At 43.8% G+C, this 26894-nt stretch overlaps 1 protein-coding gene across 1 annotated transcript in view; it reads right to left on the reverse strand.

Annotated features, from left to right (window-relative positions):
- CDK7 (cyclin dependent kinase 7) overlaps positions 1–26894 on the reverse strand; it is a 268354-nt gene that overhangs the window by 134197 nt on the left and 107263 nt on the right. Inside the window, exon 9 of the mRNA XM_029575717.1 lies at positions 11472–11558. Coding sequence (XP_029431577.1) covers positions 11472–11558 — 87 coding nt within the window. The remainder of the gene's footprint in view (positions 1–11471; positions 11559–26894) is intronic.

Genomic DNA, 26894 nt, shown 5'->3' on the forward strand with positions numbered 1-26894 from the left:
ACCAAGCACAATCCAAAGCCGATGAACTGGCTCTGTTCTTCCACAGCAAAATCTCCAACCTTGTAACCCTCTTGCCCCCTAGCTCCAACTCGCCTACCAGCTCCTACCACCCCCCTAAATAAAAGAATCTCTCTGGATTCGTTCGAACCCACCACCGCTTTAGAGATTCAATCCCTATTAAGGAAAATGAAACCTTCATCCCATCTCTTCGACCACATTCCATCAAAACTTCTCCTGCTAATACCCGACACCATCTCCAAACCACTGGCGGATATCATTAACTGCTCCTTAACACAGGGAATTTTCCCAGACGCCCTAAAACTTGCTTCTCTTAAACCTCTCCTAAAGAAACCTGATTTGGATCCCAAGAATCCAAACAACTTCTGCCCCATTTCCAACCTTCCATTTGTAGCCAAGATTATGGAGAAACTAGTCAATTCGCAACTCTCCGATTACCTGGAAGACCACAAAATATTGCACCCCACCCAATATGGTTTCCGCAAGGCATTAAGCACTGAAACCCTACGCTTATCGCTAACAGACCACCTCATCATGGGTTTAGACAAAGGACAATCTTTTTTACTAATTCTCCTTGACCTATCGGCAGCTTTCGACACCGTAAACCACTCCATCCTTCTCAATCGTCTATCGGACATTGGAATAACAGGCACTGCTTTCACATGGTTCAAACATTCCTCTGTAACAGAGGTTACAAAGTCAGAATCAATAATAAAGAATCCCCACGCATCAACTCCTCACTAGGAGTTCCTCAAGGTTCCTCCCTATCCCCAAGTCTCTTCAACATATACCTTCTTCCTCCATGCCAGCTGCAGTTTTTGTTTTTTTTTTGTTTTTTTTTTTCCCCCTGCCCTTGAAGCAGAGAGCTATGCTGGAAATGGCTGATGTATCAGTTCTTTCTCCCATGCCGATGCAGGAGAGAACCATGCTGGATATGCATGGAAAGTGAAGTATAGGCACATTTGGTTTGGGGTAGTAACTGCCGTAACAAGCCAGTACTCCCCGCGTTTTGAGTGCGAACCCTTTTTTCTTCTCCCTTTGCCGTTGTAGCAGAGAGCTCTGCTGGATGTGTGAAGTATCAGTTATTCTTCTCCCCTGTCATTGAAGCAGAGAGCTATGCTGTATATGCATTGAAAGTGAAGTATCAGGCATATTTGGTTTGGGGTAGTAAACCGCCGTAACAAGCCAGCTACTCCCCTCTTTATGAGTGCAATCCTTTTTCCATACCTCTTGCTGTGAAGCTTAGAGCGATGTAGGAGTCACAGTAAGCATGTGTATGTTATTTAGTAAGGGTATTGTGTCAATAGCCATCAAACTAAGCTTTCAACTAAAACACTTCCTATACGCTGACAATGTGCAAGTCCTGATCCCCATCAAAGAATCTCCCACTAAAACACTCAAACACTGGGAAAGCTACCTCCGAGAGATCAACCTACTCCTCGCAAACTTAAACCTGATTCTAAACTCAGCTAAGACTGAACGTCTTCTCATCTCCCCGGAAAACAGTAATACCCCACAAAGTGCACCAGTAAACACCATTGTTACCCAAGCAAGAGACCTAGGAGTAGTAATAGACAACCACCTGAATCTAAAAACTTTCATCAACAACACAACCAAGAATTGCTTCTATAAGCTGCAGGTATTAAAAAGAATCAAACCACTCCTTCATTTTCAAGATTTCAGATCAGTCCTCCAATCCATAATATTCTCCAAGATAGATTATTGTAACTCTATCTTGCTAGGTCTCCCTTCCTCATCCATCAAACCTCTTCAGATGCTCCAGAATGCGGCAGCCAGAATCCTGACAAACTCCAGAAGAAGAGACCACATCTCACTCATTCTCAAAAATTTACACTGGCTACCAATTCACTTCAGAATTCTACATAAATCCATCACCATCATCCATAAAACCATCCATTCCCAAGCCCCTCTTAACCTCCAAATCCCCCCTCAGACTACACACTTCATTCAGACCCATCAGAGAAGCCTACAGAGGCTCCCTGCTTGTTCCACCAACCAAATCTACACACCATCTAGCTTTTAGAGGTCGGGCCTTTTCTACAGCGGGACCTTCTCTATGGAACACCCTACCCCCGGATCTCAGACAGGAACCATGTTTATTAACATTCAGAAAAAGGCTTAAGACTTGGTTATTCAAACAAGCCTTCCCCGAGTCTAATTGATGCACCAAAACAACTATTAAGAGACCTTTCAGCACAATGTAAATAACTTCTACTTTAAAGTTACTCTTGTCTCCTTCTTCCCCCAGTTCTTGCAACCCTGTTTTATTGTAACTTTTGTTTCCTCTACACTTGTTAAATGTTCAAGGTTATCACACCCCCTGTTACCTGTAAACCGGAATGATATGATTGTATCATGAATGCCGGTATAGAAAAGCTCTAAATAAATAAATAAATAATTTCATAGGGCTTATGTTGCAGACTCTACTCCATTTTGATGTGATGACTGGGCATGTGGCTTGGGAGGGGATATAAAATTAGCTGTTTTATATTTATATTTATTTACTATATTTATATAGGCCTTGAAATTCTGGAAATTTTCCATTTGTGATGCCATTTACTTTATTTATGACTGTTTCAAACTCCTGATCTGGTCCCTCCCGATGCAGCTCTCTGAAACGTGGTCCGTGTTGGGGGACAGTTAGTTACTCTTTACTGTCGAGTGCATTTGTTATAAAATTATTATAAACTCACTATTTTTTAATCGAATAACTGGTGAACTTTAAGATTTATACTTTTACCTTTGTGATGTCTGCTCAACTTTGTGGTTTGGGCCCTTCCACCCTACTGCGCAATTGGCCTTGAAGCATGGTCTGTTTTGGGCCTGGGACGTACAGCCACAGAATGGCTCTGAGAAATCCAGACCCAAATTACTGATGGCCTGATGTATGGCCCTAACCTCAAGGATCTAAACTGGTCTTCAAGGGATTCAAAAGGTATACTGGCATGTCAAGAAGATAATCCTATCCTTTAGACAGCCAAGAGACAGCATAGGATCAAGGTGGAAGACCCATGAGCTCTCCTCCCTATGTATACTGATGTTATGAAATATGAAAGTATTGAAGCTCTAGGTTAAGCCTGTAAATAGAAACTGTCTCATTTCCTGTGCCTGCCCCTAGAAAGGAATTACTGTGGAAACTGAACTGAACTAGATAGGTGGACTGGATTTAAGCTTTGCCCTAACCATGTTTGCAAACTGGATTTATTTTACCTATTTATTTATGCTCATCGTAAGTCAGGGAATGTTTTTACCTTATCTATTGATAAACTAGCACTGAGGCACTATCCTCAGTGTGGTTTGTACTGCATGGACTTCCAACATGACAATGTGTTGCCATGTAGGGCTGTGATCATGTGAGCAAGGCCTTGAGCTCTACTGCTGAAGGGGATAAGTGAACAGAGGAAAATGTCTCTTGAACTGTCTCATCTGTCCTCTCTCTTAAAGGTGGAGGGTGGTTCAGAGATATCAGGAAGGATCTGAAGTGGAAAATAGTTGTTTTTGGCGAAATTCACAGCTTCCTTGACCTGATCTCCAGAGAGGTTCTCTCCACTGTACGGCACATCTGTAGGTCTTTCCTGCACATTATCTCAGGTATGAGACCTGCAACCATAAGAGACAGGTGGTGCCAACAGCCATGGCAGCAGCTCTCAATGCCATTTCAAAAGTATCATAAGTCAAACAGACCAGATGCTCTCCTCACTTGTCACTCCTCACCCGTGTTCATTAAATGAACAAATCTCTCTTGTTTTTCCTGAAGAAAATGAAATGTTGTGCCTCTTCCAGAATGTGATCCATATATGCTATCATATAGATTTAATAGGACAATATGAGGAACAAAGGCATTGCATTCTGAAAAAAATTCCTATTAAAGATCCAAAATCTGGGAATTAGACACACTGATTTTTTGACTCTTTTCAGGGTGAATGTGACAATCACAGATTGGCATGGTGCCAAGACACCAGTCTCTGTGTTGAACCATTCAATGACATGGCAAAGGTTTAAAGCACTGGTTCAATCAGCACCAGAAACAGTGCTGAGGTGCTAATGCTGGTACTTCCATCTGTTTCAGGTTCCTAGTGAAAGCCTCATAGATCCTTCTGTCCAATACCTCTCAAAGATTGCAGATGCCAAAACTAAAGAAGTCACAGGAGAGAACAGGTCCTCCTAGATATCAATGGTTCAGACCACTGGAAATCCTTGTAGCTGAGTCTTTGGGAGGTTAACCTCACTATCTTTTGATTGTTTTGTTTGTGGGACTGGCACCCGAGTGATCACCTCAATCTTCCAGATCTGCAGATGAACCTTGTCCTTCCCCAGGGTGAAGCCAAGATATTGGAATTCTTGCCCCCCTAGGAAGAACTTCTTGGGGTTGGCCATCAGTCCTGCTTTCCTCAGACTGGTTAGCATGGCCTAGAGTTGCTTATGTGTATCTTCCAATCTGGGCTATACACCATAATGTCATCTAAATACACAACTGTGTACCCTTGATGTGGGCAGAGCAGACAGTCAACCAAACACTGAAACATTACGGAGGTGCCATAGAGTCCAAAAGGGAGGATGGTGAACTGAAAAGTCCCCTAGGGCGTCGAAAATGCAGTCATCTCCTTCACTCCTGGTGAGAGAGGCACCTGCCAATATCCTTTTATAAGGTCCAGGGTAGAGATGAACTGGGCTGACCCCAGACACTCAATCAGCTCATCCACTCGAGGCATCGTATATGCATCAAGTTTTGAGACCTCATTGACCGTTTTAAAATCAATGCAGACGTTTATGCTGCTACCTGGCTTTGGCACCAACACACAAGAACATGCCATACTGGGTCAGACCAAGGGTCCATCAAGCCCAGCATCCTGTTTCCAACAGTGGCCAATTCAGGCCATTAGAACCTGGCAAATACCAAAAACTAAGTCTATTGCACTATGGGTGAGGACCAATCACTTTTAGACTCCTCTATAACTCCAAGCCAGAGCATCTCCTTCATTTCAGTCTCGACAACGTGGCGTCTGGCCTCGGGAATCCAATAGGGTCACTGCTGCACAACTCCTCCAGGAGGTGTAATGAAGTCATGCAGCACTAGGTGTGTATGATCTAGTAGGTTCGAGAAGATCTCCTTGTTTTGCTTCACCAGCTGCTTTAAGTCAACTGCTTTCCAAAAGGAATCTGGGTTTGATCCACTTCAGGTCCAACTTCTGGATCAAACTCGCCTTCTTGTACCACTCCACACACCTGTGGAGCCCACTTCTTCAGGTTTATATGGTAGATCTGAGTTTTCTTTTATTAGGGTGGACTATTTTGTAATCCACAGGCCCTTTTTCTCCAAAACTTCACAGGATCCTTGCCAACAGGCTAATAGGTAGCCTGGACTTCCTGGTATGTGCCCTCCCTTCCAGACTGGCAATTTGGAAGGCATCTTGACTACTCCCAGTGAGTAGATTCCCCAGATATATAAGCCCAGTCAAGCTGTCTCCAAACTAAAACTCGCCGGGGAAAGGAGGGGGAAAAACATAAAAACTTGCTGGCCTGTTCGGCCCTTACTCACTGCTTGATCCCCGACTATACAGGTGGGGCTAGTGCCCTGCTGGTTGATTGGAACTGGGAGGCCCCAGGGAAAAAAACCCAAAAAACTCTGGCTGTAGCCTCTTGCCTCTGCTTCCCGCTTAAGCAAGAGATTTCACTGCTGCCACCATATGTGGTAACTTGGTGATAGTGGCTTGGGAAACATTCAAAAGGAAAAGGGAAGCAGACTCTGGCAGTTTCCTTTATGTGCAATTTTTTTTACAGAGAAAGTAAAGTCAAACAAACAAGCCGATTCAGTAAAGTCCGCGGGAGAGCGGACAAACGCCCGCTCTCCCAGCGTGCGCAATTCTGTATTTAAATTAGGTGATGAGGTAAAAACGGGGAAAAGGAGGCACTAGGGACACTAGCGCGTCCCTAGCGCCTTCTTTTTGACAGGAGCGGCGGCTGTCAGCGGGTTTGACAGCCGACGCTCAATTTTGCATGCATCGGTTCTCAAGCCCGCTGACAGCCACGGGCTCGGAAACCGGACGCCGGCAAAATTGAGCGTCCGGTTTTCGGCCCGACAGCTGTGGGCCGGATTCAAATTTATTTATTTATTTATTTATTTTACTTTTCGGGACCTCCGACGTAATATCGCTATGATATTAAGTCAGAGGGTGCACAGAAAAGCAGTTTTTACTGCTTTTCTGTGCACTTTCCCGGCGCAGGAAGAAATTAGCGCCGACCCAAAGGTCGGCGCTAATTTCTGAAAGTAAAATGTGCGGCTTGGCTGCACATTTTACTTTCTGTATCCCGCGTGCATACCTAATAGGTGCCGCGGGTTGGATGCGCGTTTTCCTCCCCTTACTGAATAAAGGGTAAGGGAAAACGCGCGTCCAATAGCAGGCTAACAGTGCTCTCCGTGTACTGTATCGGCCTGTAATATAGCTCACCTTAAGTTCAGATTACACAGAGACATCACACATAGCTGCATAGAATGAGTTTCTGTCTGTTCCACAAGGCCTCTCTAACCCCTTCCAGGCCCCGAGTTCTTGTACACTGGTGAGGGGCTCCTCCCTTCACTCAGGATTCCTTGAGGGTCTGCATCTTAAAGAAGACCAGGTGAAATAGCTGTGCCCACTCTCTTAAGGTAGTCTGAGGGAGTTTCTTATAGATTTGCTCACAGGGGAATATATTTTTTAGATATTAAAATCACTTGAATAGTGCATGTCTGCCAAATAAAGTAATAAATTCTGCCATTCCTCCATTATTACTTTCTCCAAAATAATTTCAATACTCATAGTAATATAGTGAATGATAGCAGATAAAAATCAAAATGGCCCATCTAGTCTACCCAGCTGAGGTTTGTGCCCTTGGGCAGATGTGAACATGAAATTCCTACAAGTAACTCTATACTAGTTCCCTCTTCAAACATCTTTTAACTGACCTCTCCACCCTTTTTCTACCACTCATATCTTCCCAAGCCGGCCCAAAATCTACTGCAGTGATGACCTTCATATCATTAAACCATGTCTATCCGTATGGACAGTAATTTTGTTTTTAAAAATAGCTTTCACCATTTTGCCACCACCAATTTCAAGCTCACCAGTTTATATTTTCCCAAATCACCCTGGAGCCTTTTTTAAAAAATTGGTGTTACATTGACTATCCAGTTTTCAGTTATTGTGGCTATTTTTAACGATAGGTTACACATTACTAGTAACATGTCTGCAATTTCATATTTGAGTTCTTTCAGAATTCTGGGGTGAATGTCATCGAGTCCTGGTGATTTGTTACTCTTGTCAGTTTGACCTATTAATCTTCCACTTTCACAATGATGTGCTTCAGTTTTTCTGAATCATCACCATCAAAGAACATTATCAGCATGGTTATTTCCCTGAAGAACTCCTCATTATAGGCCAAAGCAAAAAATTCCTTTCCTTTTTCTGCTCTGACCTTGTCTTTATCAAGTGCACCTTTTACCCCCTTGGTCTTCTAGTAGTCCAAATGACTCTCTCACAGGCTTCTTGCTTCTAATGTACTTGAAAGTTTTTAGTTTTTGCCTTTATGGCATGCTTCTTTTCAAATTCTCTCTTGGTCTGCATTAGTAATATTTTACATCCAACTTGCCAGTGATTTCTTCATGAGAGCTGTTCCATAGTTTTTATCTTTTTTGTTGCCCTTCTCTGATTGTTTCCACTTATATCTTTCTTGAGATGGGGTGACCAGAACCGCATATAATTTATTTATTTATTTATTTAGCAGTTTTTTATACCGACCTTCATAGTAGATAACCATATCGGATCGGTTTACATTTTAACAAAGGGTAAAACTGAGGTAACAATTCTGGTAAATAATAGATAACAAAGGAAAAGGAATAAGTCAAAGTTACAATCAACAAGGTATGGAAAACTTGGAGGCTTAAAGACAAGCTGGAAGGAAGATAGAGGCAGGTAGAATAAATATAACATGATACGAATAATTTAACGGGTTAGAGCATATGCTTTAACCAGGAAATGCCAGTGTCCATTGTTCAGGAGGAAGTGTGTCAAAGTCCTTGTAAGAAGTGAGGCTCAAACTAGTGATTATCCGGTGGATCTGGGAAGGCTTGGTGAAAGAGCCACGTCTTTAGTCTTTTTCTGAAGGTTAAGAGGCAGGGTTCCAATCTGAGATTTGCTGGGATATTGTTCCAGATAGCTGGGCCTGCAATTGAAAAAGCTCTGTCTTTGGTCGTAGAGAGGCGAGTGGCTTTAGTAGGGGGAAATTTCAGAGTGCCTTTGTGGATATCTCTCGTTGGTCTGTTAGAGGAGTGGAGTTTGAAAGGGATATCCAGGTCGAGTTGGAGTTGCTGATGGATGGTTTTGTGTATTAGGGTAATAGATTTGTACAGGATTCTGAAATTTACTGGTAACCAATGTAGGTTTCTGAGGACGGGGGAGATGTGTTCACCGCGGCTGGTGTTGGTCAGCAGTCTCGCTGCCGCATTTTGTAACATCTGCAGTGGTTTGGTGGTAGATTTAGGGAGGCCTAGAAAGAGGGCACTGCAGTAATCTATTTTGGCGAACAGAAGAGCCTGGAGGACTGTCCTGAAGTCTTGGAAAAATAAGAGTGGTCTCAGTCGTTTCAAAACCTGTAGTCTGAAGAAACTGTCTTTGGTAGTTGTGTTGACCATTTTTTTAAGGTTTAGACGATTGTCTATTATTACCCCAAGGTCTCTAACGTGCGTACAGGTGATGTGAGCATTGTGCGGTGAAGGTGGAGGAAGATTGTTTTCATTTGAAGAGATGAAGAGAAGTTCCGTCTTTGAGGCATTAGATTTTGTAATCATCTATTAATACTAATAGATGATGGTCTAAATCTAATTTTCTATTACCTTCTTAATTCCTAGCATTCTGTTTGTTTTGTGACTACTTCTGCATGCTGAGCCAATTTCAATATACTGTCTGCAATGAATTCCTAATAAGGGACATAACACTATGTATACATAGGAGTAATTTCCAAAAAATTGGCTCATAGTTCGGAATTTTTTTCCCTGTGTATATCACTTTACACTTGTCCATATTAAATTTCATAGGCCATTTAGAGAACCAATTCTCCAGTCTCACAAAATCCTCTTGCAATTCTTCAGCTTCTGCTCATGCTTTTAACTGCTTTGAATAATGCTGTCTCATCTGATCACCTCACTTGTTCTTTTTTCCAGAAAGCTAATGAATAAGTTCTCTCCCCACTCCCCTGCTGAGTTGCAACAAAGTTTTATAAACTTCTGCATTTCTTGACATTTGATCTTTTTTTTGGTTAATTGAAATTAATTTGCTCTCAGCTCAAATGTTCACTTTAGAATACATGTAAACAGATGGAAAAGTGTGGAGGAATAACAATGGTTAGAGTAGTGAGCTGCAAACCAGGAAAGCCAGGGTTGAAATTCCCCTACTTCCACTGATACTCCTTGTGACATTGATCATGTCATTTAACCCTCCGTTGCCTCAGGTACAAACTTAGAAGTGTACCTACCCATATGGTAAATGCCTAATGTAGATTAGTAGGTACAACTGCCGAGTTGTAGCTAATGTTCTCCAGAAGTATCAGAACGCCACTGCACATCCTGATATTTCCAAGCAATGTCCTAAAGGGCCCAAGAGGCCTGAAGCCCTCCATCCCAAAGAGTAAAAATAGCTCTGGGGTCTTGTGAGATCAACCCACCCCTCACCACTTCTAGAGATGGCCCTTATGCAATAAAAATAAAACTTTTAAATTGCGTAGTGAAGGCCCCTCCATTCCCTATCCCACTCCTTTGTAAAATCTGACACTCCCCTCTGCAGGCCTCAGGACCACCCCCCACCCTAGCCCACCACCTTGGACCCCCCCCCCCCCCGGTCATATCTTACAATCCTTGGTGGGCTAGTGGAGCCTGGAGAGCCCTCTATGCTCCAGGCCCTGCACCATCTAAATAAAAATGGCACCAGCTTCTATCACATAGGGAGAGGGGGGGTCTGAGGGTATAGGCTAGGCTGGGAAGATGGTCCTGAAGTGTGGGTTTGGAGGCCAGATGGGTTCAATTTTTACAAAGGGGCAGGATTGGGAAGGGGATTGAGGCCTTCTCCATGCAATTTGTTTTTTATTGTATTGGGGCCACATCTAGAGGTGGTGAAAGTGAGGGCGGGACAGAAGGGTTCAGGCTGCTCAGGTTCTTTAATAAGGTGACCGCCCTGAGGTGTGGGACCTCCATTCCCTGTTATTTCTTGGGGCAGCTAAGCTGAAGTATATATAAAAAATACTGTAGGGTACCAAATATGCAGTTTAGTAAACTCCCAGAGTATCATATCCTCTGGGGAAAATACCACAGCAGGGATCTACCAGCTGTACACAAATGTAATTCACCTTGAGTTTGGATTTGGAAAGGCAAATAATTAAATCTAAAAAAATCCAAACATATTTGCAGTTGCTCCCAACTGAGCCCCTGGGCCTCACCTAGCCAATCTGATATTCAGGATATTCCTAATAAATATGTATGAGATATATTTGCATATGTCAACATGTTTCTTAGACCCCCATGTATATAAAAATCTCATGCATATTCAACGTGCTATCATCTACTGGAGACAGAGAATATTGTCAAATGCCTCATCTATACCACTGCTTATAGCAATGATGATGTCCCTAAAAAGTTGTGGTCCTCTGTCTCCATCCGCTGGCAGGGTGGCATAAATCCAAGCATCTGGACAGGTCAAGTAGAGTAAGGAAGCATGAAATGTATTTACATATATCAACCAGATTTTTAGATCTCATATATCTCAAGCATATTCATTAGGGTATCCTAAAAACCTGACTGGCTAGGTGGGTCCAAAACATTTGTTTTAGAACCACTATACAGATATCTAATTCATCATCTATATTTTTCATTGCTTTTGATTTTGCCAAGATTCAGCATAGCCACATGGGGCAATTTTCAAAACTATGCAGATTGTTGCAAAGTCCATTGGCACTTGTCCTCATGGACTGTGTACCAGTTCTCAGTGAAAATACAATGTACGTTTCCTTTGAAAACTGCATATGGGAAAAGTACCTGCAGAGATTTGGCATGTGTTTTTTCTGTGGATACTTTTTCTCTGAAAAATAGTGTGTATAATTTTGAAAATCCAAAACTATGCATGCTGTTACCTCCCCGAGCTAACCCTGACTATGATCCCACTTACATTTCCTACAGGTAAAACATACATGTCATTGATCCCCATTACAAGCTCAGAACAGATTCTGGATTTGTATCCTGGGAACAATTAAAATTGTCTGGCCAATGCTATTGAAACTTCGATTTCCAAAGTTTTTCTAAAATGGTGTTGTATGTTTATGCTTAAGTCAAAAAGGTGTCACAGATCGAAGAGTCATACTGCCTACCGTAAAAAGACTAACTTTACTTCTACATTTATAAAGTTACTTACAGGCCACTGGTCTTCTGTTGGAGTACCCAAAGTTTCAAATATTTTTGTTAGTTGATCTAAATCAGAATCTCCTGGTAAAAATGGAACCTATAAAAACACATGTGTAAGAGGAAACAGGTATTATAGTAATCCAATGAAATAACTAATATGAGACACAGAATGCCAGGACTCAAGGCATAAAATGCTATTAAGTGCTTTACTCAGTGGACAGCAATTCCAGCAATATAGAAAAATAGAAAAAAAGGAGACGATCAGGACATTTCTGCAAAGTGTCCTTAACGACCCATTGCCTATCACAATGGATTTTATTTTTCCCGGTAGACACACATAAGGGCACATTGTTACACCTTATCCTCAGCCATACATTTAAGGGACAAATAATCAGAGCGATTTACATGGGTTATCTTGTCACTTAAAATCATAGGTTGATTACAACCTCCCCTCCTCATGTGGCAAATGTATGCATACATTCTCAGCAGACCTAGTTTTACCTAAAGATAAAAAGAGACAGGGTTAGATTGGTGATGGGGCGGTAGGGGAGGAATTACTTACGTGCGGAGATTTGATAATCAAATCTGTGTATGTGATTTCTGGCACTTGCTTTGCACCTGCTCTGATAAAGGTGCAAAGTATGCGGGTACTTTGAAAATGCATGGAGCACTAGTACAAAGGGAAACTCCATGAGGAACTGCCCTTTGAAAATGAGCTTGCAGTCCTGCAATCTGCAGAGGCAGTCTCGTTACTGCCACCATAACGTATTTCTACACCGATATTTAATACAATTGTCAAAATAGTGCAAAAAAGTCATTAAAAAAAATCTTACCCCTGCACTTTTGTCCAGTAATTATTCCAGACTTTGCTATATGCATCATGATCATCTTTTAAAAGCAAGTGTTAAATATTCCAGGAAATCCACCTCTGAAACATTGTTTCTCAAGAATGCCCTCTGAGGTTTAATGTCCCAATAAAAGGCAATGGTCAAATGGGTTACATAAGTGTCAACTGAAACATAAGCTTCCAAGTATTCCTTGGTGTCTGATCGGCTCCCCAATCACAGCAAACATAGTGAAAGGGAAAAAAAAGTCATACTAGCTGGCTTTAGCAATGAGTCATGTTTCATGCGCTACCATTTCAGAAAATAGTTGTAGAAATATACATTCCTACCACATATTCCGCATAATCTCAATTGTTCAAACGTTCACAATATTCACAACACACGTTCACAATATATGAACCTTATAATCCAAGACAGTGGCATAAAATTACCAGATTTCACAAACATACAGAGGATACAATGGTCAGAATTGTGATCTCGACCCATGAAGCATTGGTGGGATATTTGATGACTGCAGGTTAGCAGCCACTGGAACGTGAAAGCACCTTAAGCCTAGAAGAGCAGCTACCCTCACCAGCATCAGGTATAGGTAATGAGGGTGGCTCTATGATCTCAGAACAGCTAAAGAAGCAGCTCTCCAAGGTAACAGACAGAGGGAGTGTTACAACAGGATCAGCCTGTGAATCCAAACCAGCTGACTTCCCAGCTGAAGTCTCTGGCAGCTGCAGGTCTAGCTTAACTGCCACTTTAGGGACTGTTTCCAGCCCAGCTGAACCCAAACAAACGGGCCAATACAGTACAGTGCACTCCGGTGGATGCACTGTTAGCCCGCACGTCCAACCCCCCACCCCCGAAACTAATAGCGCCCGCAACATGCAAATGCATGTTGATGGCCCTATTAGTTATTCTTGCACGATCCAGCAAATGCAGAAAAGCTTACTTTCAAAAATTAACGCCTGCCCAAAGGCTGGCGTTAATTTCTGCCGGCGCAGTGTCGGGAGAGCGGGCGCTCGCCTCAGAGCGCCGGCTCTCCCGCGGGTTTTCCTGTATCGGCCTGAAAGAAAGCTCTCTGCAAGTGTCTACTCAGCTGAACACAGACAGTATCTGGCTGCGGGGAGAGAAGGTATGTGCCATCACCGCTGCACTCGACTTCCAGCACCCGTCTTTCAGCTGCAAAAGCAGCCACCGGACCAAGGCACACCTCCCACGGAAATCACCTCAGGAATGACCAATTGGTATCACCGCAGGAAAGCGGGGAAGTAATTTTCTTACTGTAATTCTCCTACTTAAAAGAGAAGCAATCCCCAGAGGGGAGATGAATGTCCACCATCTGCTAAAGATGGAGATAACTAGCAGGCTGAGGTCACTGCAGGGGTATATGTACTGTGATGTCAGCTTGCTCTGTCTCCATCTGCTGGTAGATGTGCATAAACGCACTTGTTCTGGATTCATCTGACTGTCGCTAAGAAACTGTCTTGATTAAAGAAAATGTAGTTCTAAAAATTAAAACTTCAAAGTCTTGAGAACAAACTGCTGCTATGCCTTCAGAATTTCAGAGGGCCCAATATTCAGCCAGCAGATAGCCAGATAAGTAGGACTTTTCCAGCTATCTAGCAGCTGCTGAATATCTGCTTAAGTTCAGTGGCTACTAGATAGCTGGATGAGTGACTTATCTGGCTCTCTCTTAGCCAGAGAACTTGGTAGGCAGATCGGGGTGGCGCTACTTAGCCGAATAACTTATCTGGTAAAGTAGCGATATTTAGACTTAGCCAGATAAGGGCTATATAGCAACTTCTACATGGATATTCAGTGGCATAGCCGTGCCGCTGAATATCTACATAACTTAGCTGGATAAGTTAAATCCAGCTAAGTTACTTAGCCATTTAGGATTTAGATATCTGCCTCAGTTTATTTATACATTATATAAAATAATGACATGTATTTTGTGACAGATGAGCTTCTCTTCCTTTTTTAAAATCATGATGAATTTAACAAATATTCATTGGTTTCTTTTCCTTGTTCATGAACGATGGATCGGATTGCATGTGTGCGAGTGCATTGTTGTACGGAGTAAGTTCAGACAGAGTGTGAGAAAGAAGAACCAATGAGAGGGGCTGGGGGCATGCGGCAGGCAGAGCATGGCACATTTTCAAACAGACAAGGGCAGTAGCAATCATGGTACTGGCTTTTCAAAAAGCGGTTAAGAAAGTGCTCCAAAACAGAATCATTTATGAACTCTTTCCTATTTCATTCCAACGTATTCACAGAGAGTGACAAGAGAGGCGACACCCACCAGCTGTCTCTCATGATTTGCCATGGGAGGAAAAAATAATTTAAAATATTTTTTTTTATCTCATAGGAAATAATGGGAGCTACGGGGCACAAAAGGACATCTGCCCAAACTCCTTCTTACTTTGAAAAGGAGATCTCTTCAGGTTAGAGGTCTTGGGATTGGTGTATGTAGGTGGGGCTGGCAGAATAAAGCCAAGTTAAGAAGAGTTTAGGATGACTCCACCTCCACACGCTGAATAGCTTTTCTGGGGCCAAAGAGAATAACTTTTTGCTGTTTGCAAAACATCAGAAACATGGAACATGACTGCTGTTGTCAAATGGAAGCCCAAACCTCCAGGGACAAATCAAGCCCTAAACTTCATTGCAGCAAAACAGTTTGCTTGACTGAAATACACAGAAAAAAAGCCAAAGAAACTCTAAGAATGTCCAAGGAATTAGAAGAGCCACCATTAGCAGAGTTCCAGTGTGTTTGGGTATCTGGACGTGCAATAATTTATTTATTTATTTATTTATTGAAAACTGACTGCAATTCTCAGACCATGTCTTAAAGGAACCTGCTCTATCGGAACCTTACAAAGGAAGAGGACAGAATAAAGCATTCTGGGATATTTAACAGTGCTTTAAGACTGCAAAATGCAGCCTTCGTAAAAGCTGCCTAGGTTGTAAAACATATCTGGCAGGGCCGCCAGACTGAATATCCTTTGGCACTGCCTGAAACAAAGAGCTCAGACACCAACTGGTTTACTTCTCAACTCTAAACATTCTCAATGTATTTATTTATTTAGAAACTTTTATATACCGTCGTTCTATCTTATAATCATAACAGTTTACAATGTTAAAAAAGTTTGAGAAAATTAATAATCATAAGACAGGTTAAATCTTAGATATCAAATGGCTTAACCAATATAACAACATGATTAAAGAATAATAAATTAAAACAATACAATAAAACTAATTAAAAGGAAATACTAATAAAATAAAAATAGAGGGTAAAAATTAATTAAGAAACAGTGAATGACATTCTTGATAGCAATCAACCACGTAAAGCCGGGGTGGTTTACAAGGTAATCTGCTGCCTGAGGTGAGGGCTGAAATGGCATCCTGCTCCCCAAAGGTGCGGCACAGGTGAAATCACCCCGAGGGCTGGGAGGGGGAGGCTTCCCCTTTGGTGATCTGTAATGCAGGGAAAGGGGGGAGATGGGATCAGGACTCAAAGAGAAGTGGAGATAAAGTGTCAGTGGCAACCCTGCCATACTCCTGGGAACCTACCACCTGCCTGCCCCCTGGTGATATGGGAGATGGGTGAATGGTGGGACTCTGTATATTCCACTCTTTTAGAGCAGGTACAAGGGTATTAGGTGCACTAGGCAGACCCTCTTCCCCACCCAACACAATTAAAAATGATGCTTTTTTCTTTTTTTTAATGTATTTTAAAATGTCTTATTAACCACTTCCACAATCCAAAAAGAGAGAGTTTGCATGGAAAAGGAACATTCAAAGTACAGTCTTCTGAGGTAAAAATATCACTCACCACAACATGTATATTAGATTTACCTGCACGGCAAAAAGAAGACATTTGGAAGCCATATGGTATTAGACCTATAGTAAAGTGCATTCGGTGTGGGCATGGCCCACAGAAAACCATGAATAAATTGAACTACAATTACAATACAGTAAACTTTCCATGCTATAACTGCCAGCACTCAAACAGTAATAACCTACCTATGAAAAAGAAACACTGCTTTAAAACACCAATATACTGCTGTAATGAAAACAGAACAAGTCAGCCTGCTATGGAACCCTACACAGAAACTGCACGCTAGCAGAATACAGACAGACCCTCATCAAATATAGAATAAAGAGACCAGAAAGTATAAATGGAAACATGCAGACACAAAGGGGTAGATTTTATAATTTTGCGCGAGCGCGTACTTTTGTTCACGCACCAGGCGCAAACAAAAGTACGCTGGATTTTATAAGATATGCGTATAGCCGTGCGTATCTTATAAAATCCGGGGTCAGCGCGCGCAAGGGGGTGCACATTTGTGCACCTTGCACGCCCCGAGCCCTGTGCGCGCTGCCCGTTCCCTCCACTCCCTCGCACCTTCCCCTCCCTAACCCACCCCCCCCTCTGGCCCTATCTAAACCCCCCCTACCTTTATTCGAAAATTTACACCTGCCTCTGGGCAGTAGTAACTTATGCGCGCTGGCTGTCTGCTGGCGCGGCAGGCCCCGACACAGGCCGCTGTGTCGGGGCACTCAGCCATGCCTCCGGACCGCCCACATGCCCCCGAACACGCCCCCGAGCTGACACCATGCCCCCTGGCCACGCCCCCGGCCACCCCTTTTTGCAAGCCCTGGGACTTACTCGCGCCCCAGGGCTTGCGCTTGCTGCCGAGCCTATGCAAAATAGGCTCGGCGCACGCAGGGGCGTTTTAAAAGGGTTACGCACGTACCTTATGAGCGTAACCCTTTTAAAATCCGGCCCAAAGTGAACTGGAAACCACAACAAGCCAGACTCTATATGCATTGCAACAGAAACATCACCATTCCTGATAAAACAAACAATAAAATCAAGAAATATAAAACAGCAATCACAATAGCAAATCATACTAATATAAAGAATATTTCAAAACTACTGATGAATGGAATTACATCCAATAATTAAATGCATATATAGAATACATTTGTAAAAATTTCCCAAAACCCAATACAATATTTCAAAATACCAGACACATCAAATAAGACAATATTTAAAATAATAAGGATTAAAAAATGTTGCGCTTGCCATACCAGAGAACCTTTGATTTCCAGTCACCCTGAGATTGCGGTGGAAGTCCTCCCTCATATACACTCACACACGTTCACTCACACACGATGACTCTTCTCCCCCTCCAGAACACACAAGCAGCAGCAACCACCTCAGCTCAATGGGACTCCTCTGCTTTCCTCAAAGGTCACAGGTCAACGCTACTTCTCCTTTCTTCCAGTCACATGGGCCAATGCAGATTCTCCTCTTTCTGGGTGCAGTGAATGCGAAAAGGCCCGCACAACACAGCAACTTCTTCTGGGCCTGCGCGGGCAGGAAGAACAAGGAGGAGCAATTGCTGCAGTCCTGTCACTGCTGCGATGCCCCCAAAACTGTGGTGTTCTAGGCAGCCACTTAGTCCACCTAGTGCTTCCACCAGTCCTGCACGCTCCCACTCAAAACTCCCATGCAGTCTTGCTCCCTCTTTACTTCCCACCATTTCCCCTCACTCTTCTCTGCCACCTCATTCATACCTCCTTCCCTCCCTCTTACTCACACACTCTTCCTTTCCATTCACTCCCCTTCTGTCTCAAACACTCTCCTTCCCACTCACGCTCTTCCCTCTCACTCTTATTTCCCTTCCCTTTTCACTGAACCCCTTCCCTTCCATTTCATTCATTCTCCTTCATGCTCTTCCCTCTCACTCATTCATTCCCCTTCCATTCCCACACCACCCTTTCCCTCTCCCTCACTCTTTCCTTCCCCTGTCACTAACAGCACACCACCCCCCCAACCTGTGTGTTCTTGATGCTGCGGGCCTCTGTTATTGCTGTCAGGGAGTGGGAACTCCGCCAGCACATCAGAATCCTGCTCTTGCTGGCGGGGAATGGCTCCTTTTATGTGCAGGAGAAGGGAGAAGTCTGTGTAGTGTGGGCAGTCAGTCTGTCTGCCGCATGTGGCTGCCAGAGCTCCTCCACTGCTGCTGTTCCCATCACTCAAATGAGTAACATCCAGTCTCAGTGCACGCTGTCCCTGTCTCACTCAGCTCAGCTCAGGAGCAGGAAAATGAAGAAGTTCTGTGTGTTGCACAAAGTGCCCTGCATGCTGCCTATTAATTATCACACTCCGGGGCACTCTTGCTGTAGATAGAATGAAGAGGCATGCACCATTGCGCATGTTCTCAAAAAGGAGTTACTACAGTTTAAGAGCCACCGCTGATGGTAGTAGAGTTCAGATACTGGTCTGGACTCGAGCATCGGGCAGTGGTGACTTTTCCATGGCACGCCTGATCGGGACTGAAGGCAAACCAGTGTGCCACAGCACACAGGTTGGGAAACACTGCGTGAAGCAATGGAGGGTGAAGTGACTTGACCAAGGCCACCAAGAACGTGAGTGGGAGAAATAGGATTTGAATCCTTGCTTCCCTGGCTTTTGGCCTGCTTCTCTAATCACGAGGTGGTACTCCAGGATCAGTTTAAGAAACACTACTAGCACAGAGCTCTAACCACTGATTGACCCCCCCCCCCCCCCCAAGAAGGGTAAATGACTAAAAATTTTCAATTAATCACTACTGTACCCATATGACTGCTTTATTAAGTCATATTCTGGAAACTAAGTTCAAATATAGTGTGAGAAAGGATACAATTTACAGGACTGATAATAATGTGCTAGCAAGCAAACATAAGCTCCTTTTTCAGGGTTCTCCCTGACACAGGCAAGGGGTCACACCTTCACCTGCAGCAGAGTAAGCAAGGATTCTCCAGTGGGGTTCAGCTAAAACTATAAGACCCGATCTCACAATAAAAGAATCCACACAATGGGTACAGATCCAAAACAAAACATACTTTTACTGAAGACAAAAGCCAAAATGTTCTAGTAGTACAAAAGTAAGAAAATATAGTCTGCTCAGTTTCAAAAGTCTATGGCACAAAAATACAGATTCTCATGCCCTCTGAGTAGCAACTGCAGGAAACTGGGACCTCCTCTTTCTCTAAATGGGGTTCTTATTCCTCAAAACCCCATTTGGAAACTATGGAGTCTTCTTATCCCACTTGAACAAGCAGAATCACCTGGCTGGTACCGCAGAATCCTGGACAAGTCTATGCCCGATGATGGGAACAGAACCCTTCCTGGACCACTGACTGCAGGATGGATCCCTCCTGGAACTTACTCTCCCAGAAGCAGGAGTCCTGGAGAGCCAAATCCCTGGACGCGCTTCCCCTTAGTGACTCATGGAGCCACCTCTATAGACTTTAGGTTATGACCTACCATGCTAGGGATGTATCCCATCACTCAAAAAATGAACAAACATCCCTGGAACCTCCCAATACTGGAAAGCTGCACATTGCATTCTATGGTGAAGCCTAATAAGCTTAATATAAAGATCTTTCTTCCTTGGATAAAGAGGGAAATAAATCATTTGAAAATTTCTACCATGCAAGTTATTATATATTTGGAAACTGGGAACAACCCTGTTTGTTACCTTCTTGAGCGAGGCCCATAAGGATCATAATACAGAACTGGTTAAGAGGAAATAATTATTAACGTATGAAGCACACAGGATTAGCAATTTTTCTGGACCTGCCTTGATGACCCAAGAACAGATGCAGTAAATTTGCATTGTTAAAGAGGATTTACACTGGATCATAGAAGAGGTCACAATTTTATATTTTACAAAGCTTAAAATAATTACGGATAAGATACTTGCTAACATTTTGATGTTGTAAACCGCTTAGCCGGACAGGTCTATGCCCAGTTTTGCTGTATATAAATCCTTTTAAATAAATAAATGATGTAAAACTGTTTTTGAATCAAGAACTTACTAAACTCAAGGAACATGATTGTGACAAACAGCCCTCTAATGTCGAAAATAATAATACAATATTTCTCACAGGACAAGCAGGATGATAGTCCTCACATATGGGTGACATCAGTGGACAGAGCCCTGTCACGGAAACTTTTCTGTCAAAGTTTCTAGAAAGCTTTGAATGACACTGGCACACTCAGTGCACTGAGCATGCTCAGCATGCCATTATGCTTGTGACCTCAAGTATCTCCCTTCAGTCTTCTTTTTTCCGCTCTGCAGTTAGCATTGCGGTCAGGAGCTCTGTGAGAAATTCTCACAACTTTTCCTCACAGAAACACTTGAAGTTTTACTTCACAAATAATTTTTCCCTACACGGGTCTCGCTCCGCGTACATTTAATCGATGCTCGGTGAGTACTATGCCCTGTTTTTCAGTCGGTTCCTGTCACCTCATTAACGGTTTCTCTGGCCTACCAACCGAATTGCGGCCTTCCCTCTCCCTATGTTTTCATCCTTAGTTAGCCCCACAAAGCCTGCGAGTGTCCTCCTATGATCCTCCACCTGGTTATTAGGGCAAGTGGGATAGGGGCATCCATGGTTACTGTTGCCACCAGGGCCGCTGTCGAATCCATGCCTCCATCGATTCCCTCGACACCTCCGTGCGGTCGATGCCCCAATCGATACTGTCGGTACTTCCATCCATGCCGACCTGCCTCCATCGGTCCATCAATGCCATCGATCCCTGCATTGATTCTGTCAGTGCCATCGATGTTTAGATCCATGACACTGATCTCTTCATGAATTCCATCGACGCCCGGGTCGATTCCATCCATGCCCATTGTCAACGGCCATGTCGATTCCATCCATGCCATCAATGGCCGTGACGATTCCATCCATGCCATCGATGCCCACGTCGTTTCCATCAGTGCCATCGTCAATTCCACCGATGCTGTCGAAGCCGGTATCTATTTCGCCAATGCCATCGATAACTCTTCGATTCTTCGATACCACATCAATTCCATCAATACCTATGCCGATGCTGTCTGTGCTTCCATCAATGTTATTGGTGCTCTGCCCGGGCCATCGTTGCTTCCATCGATGCTTTCAAAGATACCCTCAAGGCCACCTTCAATGCCGCCATCGATACCATCAATACTACCATAGCACCTAAACGCAATGCTCCATATTTCGGGTTCTTAATCAAAGCCCCGTATCATCCTAGGGCACAGTCTATCACCACTCGCCATCCAAGACAGCGAGGGCATCCACCTCGGTGCTGGGGAAAGACCGGGCCGAGCACCGTGGCAATCATCGTCACCGGCACGGTGACCATCCACCACCGACGCAATCCAGGACATTGGTGCTATCTTACTTGGTGCTGGAGAATGACCGGGCCGAGTGCCACCGCCACTGTTCCACACAGTGGTGGCAGTCCTCGGTGCTCCGAGAGATACCTATTCTGCATAGGCATCAATGTACATTGAGCCAGTTGCAAAGTGGGCCCGGGTTCATGAGTCATGTGCTCCTCTGCACCCAAGGCACCAAGGCGTTCCCCACCGACATCGGTGCGGGGTTCTGAGCCCACAACAAAATAATGTGGAAGTGCCAGACACGCCTAGCCTGTCTCCTCTGTAGCTGCGCTACCATACAGATTACAGAGTTGAGTCGGACATTTACGTCCCTCAGGCTGTCCTCAAAGTCTCCCGAAATCCACGGAGCCATCGATATTCATCGACTTGTCCTTCTGCGATCCACAACGAAGGATGGTAAGTACTCTAATCCCGCTTCAGCAACAATCCCATCGAGACCTGGTCGCTAAATCGGGCCACATGATTTCGAAAGGTTCTAGGTCGTGTTATCTACCAAGAACTGTATTAGTGTCACATATCGCTATTGCCAGCTATGTTTGACATAACGCCAAGAGAACCTCTCTACCAATAATTTGGGATTACATCGAGACATCCTCCCGTTGTCAGCAACGGGACTCCGTATTCGATAATACTCTGGCTTCTGATTCCTAATTAAGGCCTGAAATCCCAGATGCATTAGCTGATCTGCTAGACACAAGATCCAGCAAACACTGCCTCAATGGCAAGCCCACCTCGAGATCTGGCAAACAACTCTCGACGTTTTCTTGCATAGCAGACAGAGATGCGGGTAAGACTTTACTGCTCACGCTCCAGCGGGAGATTAGCTGATATACAGATTACATCAGCTCCGCCAGTTGGACACCTCCTGGCCTCTCAACTTGCCGACTATCAGAGCGGCCACCCCTTAGTACCAGGGTTCAGGGTTCAGTCCTCCGAACGCTACAAAGTGCGGGGGGTGGGGGGGGGAGTTTTTAATCTCACTATTCTTTCTTTCAACAGAAAGCAGATGCTCTCCGCCCATCCTGAACCTTAGAAATATCAAATTTCTTCAGCAGGGACAGGTAGAATGGTGTCTCTCATCACCATGCATCCCTTACCTCAGTAAGTGGGTTGCCTCTCTCCTCTAGTCTATGTGTTTCATAGTGAGTCAACAATATTACAATCCCAAGTTCTGCCGGTTGTACTAGCTTCGACAACTTGGGTATTTCATAAAATCAATAGCAGTGACTGCTGTTTCTATACGGAGTAAAACATCATTCACGATTTTCCTTGCATGGACAACTGCCTAACAGCAGTCAATCCAAGCAGGAGCTCTATTTTCTCCATGACTCACTATAAATCTACTACCTGGGATTGTTTGTTTAACTACCATAAATCCCATATGGAACAGATCTGGACACTACAGTTGCAACGAACTTCCTGTCCAACAACCGCACAGACATTCTGACAAATTCCTACACATCTCTGCGCGCATGCAACGTAACCTCAGCCCCTCAATTCTTTCATTGATGGGCCATGGGGTTTTTTCACTATCCACTTTACTCATATGCCCAGATTGGCTATGAGTAAGATTCAGTGGAATTTTCAATTATCAGTGGATCTAAGCTGTTCAACCGCTTTCGTCCCTGATCCATATTACCGATCCAGAACCAAATCCTCAGCTGGTCCTGCTCATGGTCGCATTTACTTAGGGTTGAAGAGTTCGAATCCACATCTTCCCAACCCAATATGCATCTATTCCACTCCATACAGAGTTTCACATCAACCTTCTGGAGCTTTGAGCCATGAGTTCTGCCTTTTATGCTTTAAAATACTGCCTCTGCAACAAACCTTTGTGCATACAGACAGACAGCATAGTGGCAATGTGGTATTCCAACACACAAGCATGCACAACTTCTTAGCTGCTCTGCTAGGAAGCTGCGCAGCGCTAGCCTTTGGCCCTTGCACACTCCATGCATCCCTGGGCCACTTATCTAACAGACTTACTGAATGCACTAGCAGACCTTCTCCATAGATGTTTCCATCCTCTCGAATGGTCTCTGACTACATGTGTAGCGAGCAAAATCTTCTAGCGCTGAGGTCAACTGACCTTGCCCTCTGCGTCCGAATCGAACAATACAGTGGACAGATTCTACTCCCTACACATGTCTCGGAATGTGTTCTCATGGACGCCTTTGCTCGTTCTGCAAAAAAGGCCTCTTATATGTGTCTCTTTCGAAGCCTCTCATAGCTAGGACTCTCATTATGCTGCAACAGGACAGGCTCACGTGTTTCTCAGACCCACGTCCTGACGCGACAAGTATGCTTTCCCATACTTCTCAATCTATCACACAGTAACCAATTCGCCTTCTCACAGGTCAGTCTCATATCACGGACTCACTGATGTTCTCAGATACTGGTAGCGTCACAACAGCCTTCCACACATAAATCTTACCATTCGAAATGGCATGCTTTACCACATGGCGCATACAAAAGTGTATTACCCCCTTTTTTCTACACCACTCTTTCTCTTTCTCCCTCAGATTCTGCTCCCCAGACATCCTCCACATGGGTACACCTCGGTTCCAATTTGGCGTACCACTTGGGAGTGGGGATACCCAATTAACAGTTCAACCCCTTCTGAGTCCGTTTACCATGGGTCATCCACTGATTAAGCCGCCACTATTTTCACTGGTTATGGAATGGGGCCTACATTTAGTGCTTACAAGATTCATACATTCCCTGTTCGAGCCTTTACATTCCTATCACTTAATAGTCTTGCATGGGAACTTCTTTCCCTCATAGTCATCACTTCTGCCAAAAGGGTCAGTGAGTTACACACCTTGTTGCATACTCACCTGATCCTGCGATCCTCCGTGACCGAGTGGTCCTACATACTCAACCTCAATACCTTCTTAAGGTAGATGCAAGCATCTCACCTTATTCAGAATATACTCTCCCCACTTTTTCCCAACACCTCTCTCTCACCAGGGCGAGAGGGTTTCCACTCCTTGGACTGTAAGAGTGCATTTGCATTCTATCTAGACCGCACTACACTCCATAGGAATTACACCTAACTCTTTCCTTCTTTGGCAAAAGACAAGCTGCGAGATCCAGTGGGCAAACAGACCTTTCCTCCTGGTTGGCGGACTGTATCTCCCTTTGCTACCAGCAAGCAGGCATTCCGCTACAAGACCCGTGTGAAAGCACACTCTTGTTAGGGCCATGCCAACCTCAGTGGCTCACCTTTGGTCGGTGCGCACTTGTTGATATTTGTAAGGCCGCGACCTGGAGCTCTCTCCATACCTTCGCAGCCCATTATTGCTTAGATAAGGCTGGCCGGCAAGCTTCCATTTTTGGCCAGTCTGTTTTACGCCACTTGTTTTCAGTTTAACTACCCAACATCTTTCCACCAACCCGTTCAGGGTTTCAGGATGCCCTCCTTACCAAATTCCACCCCTGATGTTGTGCCTGTTGCACGTCTTTGGGTGCATTTGGTGCATTGCTCGGGCATCCTCAGCTTGGTACTCACCCATACGTGAGGACTACCATCCTGCTTGTCCTGTGAGAAAGCAGAGTTGCTTACCTGTAACAGGTGTTCTCACAGGACAGGAGGACGAAACCCACCTGCCACCCCGCGGAGTTGGGTCTACATAAGTTTTATTATTTTATTTTTCGCTTGCATTTTTTGCTATACATGAGACTGAAGGGAGGCACCTGTGGTCACAGGAATAATGGCTTGCTGAGCATGCTCAGTGTGCCAGTGTCAGTCAAAGCTTTCTAGAAACTTTGACAGAAAAGTTTTCCGTGACAGGGCTCCGTCCACTGACGTCACCCATATGTGAGGACTAACATCCTGCTGTCCTGTGAGAACATCTGTTACAGGTAAGCAACTCTGCTTTATTCTTCGCTCACTCCAGAGTTCATGGTGAGTTAAAAGGAAACCTTCATAAAAATATATGACTACATAAAAAACGATCATCACTGAATCAAGGACATATATTAGGTCCTAATTGGTACCAGAGCCTTAACTGGCTATGCTAATTGCCTGTTTGAAAAAAGTTAATTGCTCTTAAAGAACTTATGGTTCTCAATGAGCCAGCGATGTTCTGGAAAAGCATTCCATAAGGAGGGACCCACAACTGAGAATGAACACTCTTCTGGCCTCACATAAGTGAACCAGTTATGGGGAAGACATCTCCAATTTCCCTCAACTACTAGAACGCAGAGTGCATAGAGATTGATAGATTTTTAATGTGCTGGAAATTCACACTGGGCCATCATTGTTCAATGCTTTATGAATTATGCAGGCAAGCAGAAACTTTATATGCCAAGCAATTGGCAACCAGTGAAGTACTTTGAGAACTGGAGTAATGTATTCATATTGCCAAGTTCCGGTTAAAACTCAGGCTGCAGAGTTCTATCCTGCCAGCAAGGCTCTTATTATATTGGCAGGAAGACCCACATAAACAGAACTGCAGTAATCAACCTTGATAATACAAGGACCTGCAAAACTGTCCGAAAAGGGGATAAAAACGGTTTAATCCTCTTGAGCATCCATAATTTAAAAAAGGATGATCTTATTACCCCACTAATATGCTGTCGAAAAGAAAAGGTCAGACTCAAAAATTACTCCTAAATTATATAACATGCTTTGACAGTAAAATGGTATCATATCAAAAAGAAGATGGAATATTAGATGGCAGCCTACTTAAAATCATTGCTTCCATTTCTTTGGGTTAATTGCCAAGCGATTCTCCCTCATCTGCTCCTCAACTTACTTTATAAAAAACAAATGGCACAAGTTGCTCGGAACACCTATTTTAAATTGAAATTGATGAGACAACTGAAACCTATTTGGAATTTACTGCATTAAAATTAGTCGCCTATGCTTTGGTTCTATCTCAGATAGACTATTGTAATATGATTTATCTGGGTCTGCCGTGAAAAGTTATTTGCAAATTGCAACTAATGGAATTAAATCATAACCAAGAAAAGTGCAGGGAACTTGTATAGTCCAAATTCTTGTAAATTCTTTATTTTATACCGGCAACTCCACTATTATGCAGTCGATTATCATCAGGCATAGTACAATATGTCCCCCAACATGGTCCCATGTTTCGCCGAGGCTGCGTCAGGAGGGACAGTGAATTTAATCAAGCAGTCTTACAGTGGACTTCAAGAGTTCAAACAGGGAGCGCTCTGTTGTTTGTTTGGAACTAATGGAATTAAAACATATATTTTAAAAAATAGGCAAAAGAGCAACAATGAGAGAGCTTAGCAAACAGCAGGACACGAAGGAACATACAAAGGAACTGCTCCTTTGCTCAACCAAATGCGCAAAAGCCAATGTGTGCAGCACCTAAAAGCCATGCACCAGAGACATCACCAGGA

The sequence above is a fragment of the Rhinatrema bivittatum genome, chromosome 1 (assembly GCF_901001135.1).
Source record: "Rhinatrema bivittatum chromosome 1, aRhiBiv1.1, whole genome shotgun sequence".
Taxonomy (NCBI): Eukaryota; Metazoa; Chordata; class Amphibia; order Gymnophiona; family Rhinatrematidae; genus Rhinatrema; species Rhinatrema bivittatum.